This window comes from Scyliorhinus torazame, chromosome 6, assembly GCF_047496885.1.
Source record: "Scyliorhinus torazame isolate Kashiwa2021f chromosome 6, sScyTor2.1, whole genome shotgun sequence".
In the NCBI taxonomy this organism is placed as follows: Eukaryota; Metazoa; Chordata; class Chondrichthyes; order Carcharhiniformes; family Scyliorhinidae; genus Scyliorhinus; species Scyliorhinus torazame.
In genome coordinates, this window is record NC_092712.1 from 16,499,592 (window position 1) to 16,511,686 (window position 12,095).

At 45.2% G+C, this 12,095-nt stretch overlaps 1 protein-coding gene across 1 annotated transcript in view; it reads right to left on the reverse strand.

The window, feature by feature from the left end:
* LOC140424690 (diacylglycerol O-acyltransferase 1-like) overlaps window positions 1-12,095 on the reverse strand; it is a 198,809-nt gene that overhangs the window by 42,026 nt on the left and 144,688 nt on the right. The window contains exons 8-10 of the mRNA XM_072507974.1: window positions 9,915-9,986; window positions 3,394-3,497; window positions 607-645 (exon numbers count right to left, since the gene is read on the reverse strand). Of these exons, the coding sequence (XP_072364075.1) occupies window positions 607-645; window positions 3,394-3,497; window positions 9,915-9,986 (215 nt within the window). The remainder of the gene's footprint in view (window positions 1-606; window positions 646-3,393; window positions 3,498-9,914; window positions 9,987-12,095) is intronic.

Genomic DNA, 12,095 nt, shown 5'->3' on the forward strand with positions numbered 1-12,095 from the left:
TCCATGGTATCTGCTTTGGTCATGCCTGCCATTTTTATTGGGCAAGAGTTCATTGTGTCAGAGAGAGGGGCATGAATTCTACGCTTTTTGATAAGACAGAACTCAAGGCTATTGGGGACAACAGTTGATCTAATAGTCAGTTACGGAACTCAAGTGAAATGGTCAGTTTAGCAGAGGTGCTGAAAGACTGTTTAAAGGGGTTATCTTTGGTTACCTTGGGAGAGGCAAGAGCTGGGTGAAAAACATAGAGTCAATGCTCAGGGATTCAACGAAAGAAAGCCGTTTCGTGGTAACTCTTCACTGAATTATGTGGCTGTAAGGATGTTTCTGCAGTCAAGGGGTAGTGTGAACTTGGAGCATCTTCTTGTGCTTGTATTGCGATCATTCTAACATTTTGTCTGGTATAGTTAATTTTTCTTTGTTTAATAAACATTTTATTCTGTATGTCAAACGTTCATCAGCAGACTCCTGTGACTTTGTTCAGTACATTTCCTCCATGGTTTCTATCAAGCCAGATTTCACTCTGGGGTCTGACTTGTCCAGGACTAACATCAGCTGAGATCGTTATAATCACAGTGCATCGCTTCAAACTCAGAATTTACTCACCTGCTGAATTAACCCCACTTGTAACTGGATGAGGAAAAGCTGTAAAGGAAAAATAAATATCAAACCAGTTATGTGGGAGGAGTGGCAAGTCCCTTTGATATCAAAACAGGAGTAGGCCATTCAGCCCCTCGAGCCTGTTCCGCCAGACTATTACATCATACCGACTATTCCTTGATACCCTTAATCAATTTGAGTCTTCAAAATTTCAATTGGCCCCCACCATCCAGAACATTTTGGAGTTCCAGATCTCTTATGACTGTATGTGAGGAAAGATGCTTTCTGATTTCATTTCAAAGTGGTCTACTTCCAACTTTAAATCTGTGTCATTTATTCTGGATTCTCCCACTAAATTTAGGCACTCCCTCTATCTATCTCTTGAATCCTTTGATCAATTTAAATGCCTTGAACAAATCACCCTCCAACCATCTAAACTCGGGGAACGTGGCTCAGTTTGTCATACTTTTGAGGTTCAAGTCCCACTCCAGGGCTCGAGTACAAAAATCCGGGCTTTGGGGATAGGGGGTTCTTTTTTAGTTGATGATGTGCGTGGGTTTCCTCCGGGTGCTCCGGTTTCCTCCCACAGTCCAAAGATGTGCAGGTTAGGTGGATTGGCCATGATAAATTGTCCCTTAGTGTCCAAAATTGCCCTTAGTGTTGGGTGGGGTTACTGGGTTATGGGGATCGGGTGGAGGTGTGGGCTTGGGTAGGGTGCTCTTTCAAAGAGCCAGTGCAGACTCGATGGGCCGAATGGCCTCCTTCTGCACTGTAAATTCTATGATCTATGACCTGTAATTAACCAGTGGGATCAGTGCTGGGATCGCAACCGTTTGCAATATATATATCAATGACTTGGAGGAAGGAAGCAAATACATGGCAGCCAAAGTTGCAGACAACACAAAAATAGATGGAAGGGCAAGTTGCGAGGGAAACAAGCAATTTGCAAAGAGATATTGGTAGGTTAAGTGAGCACAAAGTTGACAAATGGGAGTATAATATGGGAAAATGTGAAGTTGTGCATTTTGGAAGGGAGAACAAGAAAACAGCGTGTTATTTAAATGGAGAAAAACTGCAACACCAAGGGACTGGGGGGGGCACTTGTGCACGAAACACAGAAAGCTCGCACACAGATGCAGCAGTTAATCAGGAGGGCGAATGGAACGTTGGCCTTTTTTCAAGGGGGTTGGAGTATAAGAGTTGGGAAGTCTTGCTGCAGCTGTACAAGATATTGGTGAGGCCACATCTGGAGCGCCGTGAGCAGTTTGGCCACCTTATCGAAGGAAAGATATTGTTTCGCTGGCGGTGGTTCAGAGAAGGTTCACTGGGATGATTCCCGGTATGGAGGGAATGTCTTGTGAGCAAAGATTAAACAGTTTGGGACTCTACTCACTGGAATTTAGGAGAATGAGAGGTGATCACATTGAAACATCTCGGATTCTTAAGGGGCTTGACAGAATAAATGCTGAGAGGTTGTTTCCCTCATAGGAAAGTCTCGCACCAGAGGGTATAGTCTCAGAATAAAGGGGGGCCCACCTAAGACTGAGATGAGGAGGGATTTCTGCGATGAGGGTTGAGAGTCTTTGGAACTCTTCATCACAGAGAGTTATGGGGGCAGAGTCCTTGTGTATACTTAAGGCTGAGGTAGATCGATTCTTGGTCAGCAAGGGAATCAAGGGTAGCAGGGAAAGGGCAGGAAAGTGGATGTGAGGAATGTCGGATCAGCCGTGATCCTATTGAACGACAAAGCAGGCTTGAGGGGCTGAATGGCCTACTCCTGTTCTTATTTCTTATCACACTATGGTGCAGTGCTGAGTGAATGCTGCACTATCGGAGGTGCCATCTTTCAGATGAAACCGTAAGCCAAGGGTTGGGTGGACATAAAAGATCCCACATACCTATTTGGAAGATCAGGTGCTTTATCCCCAGTGTCCTGGCCAATATTTATCCTTCAATCAACATCATAAGATAGATTATTTGCTCATTATGGCATTGCTGTTTGTGGGGGACTGCTGTGAAAATTGATGGCTGTTTCTCCTACATTACAATCACACTCCAAAAGTACTGTATTGGCTGGGAAGTGCTTGGAGATGTCCAGTGCTAGATAAACATGTCTTTCCTTCTTTTAATACACACCAATTTTATGCAACAACCTCATAATTTAACTCTTTAAGTTGTGGTAACCGGTCAATCTGCACTATAGACCACACCCCTGGCCAATGGATCCATCTCAGGTTGCAGTGCTCAAAGCGGATATCAATACTTCAGATATGAAATGCTCTACTGCTTAATTTTCTGTGGCGGTAGCCCAGCTGACCAAGGAACATTTAAATGGAGAACTGAACACGGAATCCCATCATTATCCGGTATTCCTGAAGAGATTTCCACTTGCTGCATAATGGGGAAAAGGACTAAGTGTGCTGGCAGTGCAGAAGGGTAACCTGTCTAAGTGAGGTCCACCTGCAGTTTCTTCCACCACAACCCTCCAGTCATCACCATTGCCATTCACACATGGGGAACGCCCCATTGCCGAGGATCATTTGCAGGGTTATTGATTTTAAGGGGGGGGGGGGGAAGAGAGAGAACATTTTGGTTCACTCGTATTTACAAATGGGCATCAGTCTCCTTATCCATTTAGTCCCTCTGAGCCACAAGAAGAAAAAAAAAAAGAGTTCCCGTTTTCTTTCGATGGAGATGCTGACAAAATCCTTCCCCAACCTTGGAAAGGTTCTGGAGGTCAGGGGGATCTACTTTAAGAGGTCCCAGTGTGGAATTGCGTCTAAAATTGCTCACCATTTCAAACATTCTCCTCAGCAGGAACCGCTTGCGGATCCGGGGCGACCGGGGAAAATTTAGCTCATAGCAGAGGGTGGGAGCAAATAGGAAGTAATACATGTCTAGAAAACAAATGGAAACAAAATACATCAAAGTAAGGGGGAGGCAATGAAAGTAAAAGAAACAAAGAATGAGGGGAAAAGTAAACTTGCCGGCCTTTTCCCCCGCAGTTTGGGCTGATATGTGACTCCCCTCCCAACCTACATGGTTGACCCCTAATGTTCCTCTGAAGTGTAGACAATCCATTCTATCAAAGCACCAGTGGGAGTAGCTTCACTATACAGTTAAATGGAAGCCATAAAGACATCTTCTCATGGGTAATTAGGGTAGGGAAATAAATCATAGAATCTGACAGCACAGGAGGGTGTTTGACCCATCATGAGAGTGTTAGCTCTTTGAAAGAGTTATCCGGTTCACCCCATACCCCTGCTCTTTTTCCACTTATCCCACAATCTTTATCTTTTGAAGGATATTTTCTGTTGAAAGTTATTACTGAATCTGCTTGCGTCGTTCTTTCAATTTGTGCAGTCCAGATTATAATAACTCACTGTATTAAACAATTTCCCCATATCCCTCCCACTTCCTCAGTTACTGGCCCATCTTTCAGTGGAAAGTTTCTCTTTAATCTATATCGATAATTTGGACATTGGGACAAAATTAATATTTGAAGGTTTACTGACAACATATGACTTGGTTGGAACGGGCGGCACAGTAGCAGAGTGGTTAGCACTGCTGCTTCACAGCGCCAGGGTCTCCGGTTCGATTCCCGGCTTGGGTCACTTTCTGTGTGAAGTCTGCACGTTCTCCATGTGTCGGCGTGGGTTTCCTCCGGCCGCTCTGGTTTCCTCCCACAGTCCAAAGGTGTGCAGGTTTGGTGGGTAAACAGGGATAGGGCGGGGTAGTGGGCCCAGGTAGGGTGCTTTTCAGAGGGCCAGTGCAGGCTCGAGGGGCTGAATGGCCTCCTCCTATGTAGGCAGCATGGTAGCACAGTTGCTTCACAACGCCAACGACCCGGGTTCGATTCCCGGCTTGGGTCACTGTCTGTGCGGAGTCTGCACATTCTCCGTGTCTGTGTGGGTTTCCTCCGGGTGCTCCAGTTTCCTCCCACAAGTCCCGAAAGGCGTCGTTGTTAGGCAAATTGGACATTCTGAATTCTCCCTCTGTATAAGTTGTGAGGTAATGCAGTTTCAAGTGTAAGTTGATAAGAATTCAGGTCCGGTACGTTCCTGTAAGGATGAAGGATAAGTATGGCAAGTTTCCGGAACCTTGGATAATGAGGAATAGTGTGAGTCTAGTCAAAAAGAAAAAGGAAGCATTTGTCAAGGCTAGGAGGCTGGGAACACACAAAGCAAGTGTGGAATACAGGGAAAATAGAAAGAAACTTAAGCAAGGAGTCAGGAGGGCTAAAAGGGGTCACGAAAAGTTATTGCCAGCACGATTAAGAAAAATCCCAAGGCTTTTTATACATATATAAAGAGCAAGAAGGTGGCCAGGAAAAGGATTGGCCCACTCAAGGGTAGAGGAGGGAACCTATGCGTGGAGCCAGAGGAAATGGGCAAGGTATTAAATGAGTACTTTGCATCAGTATTCATCAAAGAGAAGGACTTGGTGGATGATGAGTCTGGGGAAGGGTGTGTGGATAGTTTGGGTCATGTTGAGATCAAAAAGGAGGTATTGGGGGTCTTGAAAAACATTCAAGTGGACGAGTCCACAGGTCCTGATGGGATATACCCCAGAATACTGAGAGAGGAAAGGTAAGAAATTGCTGGGGCTGTGACAGAAATCTTTGTATCCTCACTGACTACAGGAGAGGTCCCAGAGGATTGGAGAATAGCCAATGTTGCTCCTTTGTTTAAGAAGGGAAGCAAGGACAATCCAGGTAATTACAGGTCGGTGAGCCTCAAGTCTGTGATAGGGAAATTATTGGAGAGGATTCTTCGAGACAGGTTTTACTCCCACTTGGAAGCAAATGGGCATATTAGCGAGAGACAGCATGGTTTTGTGAAGAGATCATGTCTCATTATCGAGTTTTTCGAGGAAGTGATGAAAATGATTGGCGAAGTAGGGCAGTGGATGTTGTTTATATGGACTTCAATGAGGCCTTTGACAAGGTCCCTCATGGCAGACTGGTACAGCAGGTGAAGTCACACGAGATCAGAGGTGAGCTGGCAAGATGGATGCAGAACTGGCTCAGTCATAGAAGGCAGAGAGTAGCAATGGAAGGGTGCATTTCTGAATGGAGGGCTGTGACTATTGGAGTGCCTCAGGGATCAGTGCTGGGACCTTTGCTGTTTGTAATATATATATAATATATAGATTTGGAGGAAACGTAACTGGTTTGATTAGCTAGTTTGCGGACAAGCCAAAGATTGGTGGAATTGCGGATAGCGATGAGGACCATCAAAGGATACAGCAGGATATAGATCGGTTGGAAACCTGGGCGGAGAGATGGCAGATGGAGTTTAATCCGGACAAATGTGAGATAATGCAATCGGAAGGTCTAATACAGATGGGAAATATACAGTAAATGGCAGAACCCTTCAGAGTATTGATAGGCAGAGGGATCTGGGTGTACAGGTCCACAGGTCACTGAAAGTGACAACGCAGATGTGCGGGTTAGGTGGATTGGCCATGCTAAATTGCCCATAGTGTCCAAAATTGCCCTTAGTGTTGGGTAGGGTTACTAGGTTATGGGGATAGGGTGGAGGTGTGGACCTTGGGGGTAGGGTGCTCTTTCCAAGAGCCGGTGCAGACTCGATGGGCCGAATGGCTTCCTTCTGCACTGTAAATTCTATGATCTATTAACAGATGAGATCGGTTTCAGGAGAGAATTGAAGGTATAATTCCTTATTCATTCCTGGGATGTAGGAATGGTTGGAAGGCTGACATTTACTGCCCATTACTCGGAGGTGGTGTGGTTCGATGCTAGTGTGGCCAATTCAGAGTGCAGCAATGTGGGGTGGTGTCACGTATCACCCAGACCAGGTAAGGAGAGATTTTACAACAATCCACTAACTTGGCCAACACTTTTAGTAACTTGGATTATAATCTGAATTCAAATTCCCAAAATATCACAATGGGATCTGAACCCGCAATTGTCTGGATTAGCAGCTCAGTAACATAGCCACTACTCTACTATATCCTGATGCTAACCCTAATGCATAAATACTATATCCTATCATCTGTAGCAAATTGATTGACTTTTCGGCCTAATGGATTTTTCTGATCATAAAAATCTGGTTTTGGAAGACTTTTAGAGCCATATTCGCACTGGGGAAAGCCATGTGGCATCTGTGCCAGCTGCTATTGTATATCTGAGTATTTAATCATATTCAGGGGGATGGACATTAACTTGCAATTCAGTTGTGTTCCCACAAATGAACAGACAGAGGCAGCCTTGTGACGCAGTGGGGAGCGTCCCTACCTCTGGGCCAGAAGCTCCGGGTTCAAGTCCAATGCCAGGACTTGATGGCCACGGAAGGAGCGTTGATAATGCAGTTCAACAGACTGATAATCAACCCGGGAATCCTGCCGCCACTTCTCCCACTATTCCCCAAAAGGAAAAAAAAGGGAGTGTGAAGATACGTTAAAGGAACAGACTAAATACTGTGGTTCCAAAGAAGAGTCATGTTGTGCTCGAAACATTAACTCCGTTTCTCTCATCGCTTCTCAGCCTTTTGGCTAAGATGAGCGTGGGATCAGGTGTAATGCCTGGATCTGGTATGTCTCTCTTGTGGGGACTGTGGGTTGGATTCGGTTTTTGGAGCGGACAGAGAGCTGGATGGGGGTTTGCCCCTGTCCACACTCTTGAGCTCTGGCTTTGTAACTCTGATAAAGTAATTTTTTAAAAACTCCGTTTCTCTCCACAGGAGCTGCTGAGCGCAATGTTTTTATTTCAGATCTGCAGCATCTGCAATATTTTTCTTGTATTAAAAACTGCGGTTGTTGGGTTTGGAAATACACGTTTGTTGTGTACGTCTCTGCAAATAAACGTTTGTGAACGTGCAAAGTTTAAGCTTTCGGAGCCGGTTTCGCTCACTTGGCTAGACAGAGCGTTATGCAGAGCGAGGCCAGCAGCGTGGGTTCAATTCCCGGACCAGCTGAGGTTATTCAGGAAGTCCCCGCCTTCTCAACCTGGCCCCTCGCCTGAGGTGTGGTGATCCTCAGGTTAAACCACCACCAGTCAGCTCTCCCCCTTCAAAGGGGAAAGCAGCCTCTGGTCATCTGGGACCATGGAGACTTTACCTTTTACCTTAAATTTGATCCCCCTGGTATCCATCTGGCTATCTGGATTAAAACACCAACTCTATACTTGAATAATCTGAAACTAATCCCACTGCCCAGTAATCTCCCCAAATCCCCATATTTCCCTTTTCTCAAAATAGTTATCCATTTTCCCTGGTCCCTGCTTCAACTAACTCCTGCGACATAGCATTCCATGTTCCAACACTCCTCTGCCTCAGGGAACTTTGTCTCGCCCTCCTCCTCACTACTGGTAACTGAGATTGATGGATTGCTTAGGCCAGGGTGTCAATGATTATGAAGTTGAAAATCAAGACAAATGGAATTGAGCTGAAGATCAACCAAGGCCATACTTATTAGAACAGACTTGAGGGGCTGAATGTCCTACACTTGTTCCAATGTTCGTCATTCTGAAGTCTCTCAGCATCAGCAACTATCACTAAAGACAAAAGAGACCAAAGTTCTCAAATACTCAAGCTTTATGTGGGGAATCACTGGGAGCTCAAACCCATTCACAACCAAGCAGTCGCTGACAGAAAGTTAAATGAATAGTGACGAGGAGTTTAATAGCATTGGTGATTCATGAATTCCTTCCCGAATGTACACTCAAGCTAGTGAGATTTAGTTACTGGAGTCAAACATTTACTGGAGTCAAATTTTAACAAATGCAGAAAGCATCCTATCTGGCTGCAGCACAGCCTGGTATGGCAACTGCTCGGCCCAAGACCGTAAGAAACTTCAGAGAGTCGTGAACACAGCTCAGTCCATCACATGAACCCCGTCTCCCATCCACTGACTCTGTCTACACCTCCCACTGCCTGGGGAAAGCGGGCAGCATAATCAAAGACCCCTCCCACCCGGCTTATTCTCTCTTCCATCGGGCAGGAGATACAGAAGTCTGAGAACACGCACTAACAGGTTCAAAAACAGCTTCTTCCCCGCTGCTACCAGACTCCTGAATGACCCACTTATAGACTGATCTGATCTCTTCACACATCTTCTCTACTGAGTAATACTACACTCCTGCATGCTTCACCCGATTACTGTGTCAATGCAATTTACATTGTGTATTTATGCACGTCCTATGTTTTTTCATGTATGGAACAATTTGTCTGGACCGCACGCAGAACAATACTTTTCACTGTACCTCGATACATGTGACAAAACATCAAATTCATCTCGTCTTGGGGATAAAGGATAAACTACAGATTTGCATATGTTTTTCTCTCGGCCTCGCGTTTGCTCCAGTGTGGATTCAGTGAAAGGAGAAGCAGGGACCAGCGTTTAAGCAAATGCTCAAAGACAATCCAGACCATGAATGTGAGGATACAACAGAACCCATGTTACAGACACTTGGGGATGGAAGGGTGCTATTAACAAAGAAATACTACTTGTACACAATGCCAAAAACAGGCTCAATGAAACTTCAAACTTAAATTATAGCGCAGTAAGAAGTCTTACAACACCAGGTTAAAGTCCAACAGGTTTGTTTCAAACACTAGCTTTCGGAGCGCTGCTCCTTCCTCACGTGAATGAGGAATATAATTAAATTATAGCAACAAAAGTTAAAATTTATTGGGTTGAAGTGCTTAAATGATACAGGGACATTTCATCCAGAGTGATTTATAGAATGTATGCTCACCCGATGCCTGTGCCTATGTATTTACATTGTGTATCTATCCTATGTCTATTCATGTACGGAATGATCTGCCCGGACTGTACACAGAACAATACTTTTCACTGTACCTCGATACACGTGACAACAAAACAAATCCAATCCAAGAAGCAGGACATTCGGCCCACTGCCCTCTGAAAAGAGCTATCCAATTAGTCTCGCTCCACAACTCTTTCCCCATGGCCTTGAAAATGGGGTACCTTTAGCCTTCTTCCTTGATGAACACTTGTCTCAAAGGCCAACAGCAGGCTGTGGCAAACTTGCTGCGAACTTTGTTCTTTGTTCCTCTTTGAGTGGCTAACAGGAGGTTCACAATAAAAAGCACATGTGCTGTCTGCATCCCCATTAAACCCTACATACACCAGGCACCTAGTGGCCCCACATCCCTGCAACGTACAAACAAATGACTGACTGAACCCCACTGGCTGCAGAAATTCCCATCTGCGCACACGCTCCAGGGAGTCTCATCGATAAAACTACAGCCCATGACGAGGAACACCTCCGATCTGCCAAGGTGCCAAGAACCAGGACTTTCATCTCAAGAATTATGAAGCCTCCTCACCTTTGTATGTCAGGTTTCCTGGGTACATGACCACTGCTTGCACTGCGTCTCCATTCTCTTTCAAACCAGGAGCTACAAAAGGAATTATAAAGTTATTCCAGCTACAGATCAAACCCAAATAATGTCCAGAGTCGGAGCAAACATCCACAGCAGTAAACTGAGACATATATTCTGAAGAATTTCCCTACAATTCATATTTGGTCCTCAGCAGTTGATGAAAATAGAGGCAGCGGGTGTGCTTTTGAGGATATGGTTTAAGAACAAAAACAAAGAACAAAGAAATGTACAGCACAGGAACAGGCCCTTCGGCCCTCCAAGCCCGTGCCGACCATACTGCCCGACTAAACTACAATCTTCTACACTTCCTGGGTCCGTATCCTTCTATTCCCATCCTATTCATATATTTGTCAAGATGCCCCTTAAATGTCCCTATCGTCCCTGCTTCCACTACCTCCTCCGGTAGCGAGCTCCAGGTACCCACTACCCTCTGCGTAAAAAACTTGCCTCGTACATCTACTCTAAACCTTGCCCCTCTCACCTTAAACCTATGCCCCCTAGTAATTGACCCCTCTACCCTGGGGAAAAGCCTCTGACTATCCACTCTGTCTGTGCCCCTCATAATTTTGTATACCTCTATCAGGTCTCCCCTCAACCTCCTTCGTTCCAGTGAGAACAAACCGAGTTTATTCAATCGCTCCTCATAGCTAATGCCCTCCATACCAGGCAGCATTCTGGTAAATCTCTTCTGCACCCTCTCTAAAGCCTCCACATCCTTCTGGTAGTGTGGCGACCAGAATTGAACACTATACTCCAAGTGTGGCCTAACTAAGGTTCTATACAGCTGCAACATGACTTGCGAATTCTTATACTCAATGCCCCGGCCAATGAAGGTAAGCATGCCGTATGCCTTCTTGACTACCTTCTCCACCTGTGTTGCCCCTTTCAATGACCTGTGGACCTGTACTCCTAGATCTCTTTGACTTTCAATACTCTTGAGGGTTCTACCATTCACTGTATATTCCCTACCTGCATTAGACCTTCCAAAATGCATTACCTCACATTTGTCCGGATTAAACTCCATCTGCCATCTCTCCGCCCAAGTCTCCAGACAATCTAAATCCTGCTGTATCCTCAGACAGTCCTCATCGCTATCCGCAATTCCACCAACCTTTGTGTCGTCTGCAAACTTACTAATCAGACCAGTTACATTTTCCTCCAAATCATTTATATATACTACAAAGAGCAAAGGTCCCAGCACTGATCCCTGTGGAACACCACTGGTCACAGCCCTCCAATTAGAAAAGCATCCCTCCATTGCTACCCTCTGCCTTCTATGGCCTAGCCAGTTCTGTATCCACCTTGCCAGTTCACCCCTGATCCCGTGTGACTTCACCTTTTGTACTAGTCTACCATGAGGGACCTTGTCAAAGGCCTTACTGAAGTCCATATAGTTAAAGCAGTAATGAGATTTGCTTCCAACATTTAATTCAGCAATACTATTTCTTCAAGGGGAGCAGGTAGGATTTCTTTCAAACGTTTCTGGTTTGAGGGAGAGGGTGGGGTAGGAAATTCCTACATCAACCTTCCACCAGCCGAACCTGGATTTGAATTCATTGATGTGATGAAAGTCTTCCTTCTTTATTGGCTGCACTGCCAAAAGTTTGTCCAAAGGAAGAGTTGGGCTGTCTCAATCTTAACACCTCGTCTGCATGGGCCCATTGGACAAACCAGTGCCAAATTGACACCAATTAGGAAAAATGCAAATCTCACGCTGGGTAACAGGAGTTCTTCCGAGATTCAGAGCGAGCTACGTGGTTCTAGAATTGTGGATTCAAGCCCCACCCCAGGTTCAGACCAATCCTTTGTGTAGCGCAAGGCGTCCTTGCATTGTAAAAATGATGAAATACTTCCCCGTTTCAGGTAGCTACATGTACAAGGTCCCATGAAGCTCGTCAGGCAAGAGCAGAGGAATTCTACCCATTTCCTGAACAAAGTCTACCTGTGGAAAAAAAGAGATTATCTGGCTATCTTCCGGGCCCTGCTTTGCACAAGTTAGTCTGCTTTTAACAGTGGCGACACTTTGAAATTTATCTGGATGACTCGAGGACGTGAAAGATGCCACGTCAATGCGAGTTCATTTATTTGATCTTTTATTGTTGGGGCAGAATGGGGGAAGGTTGG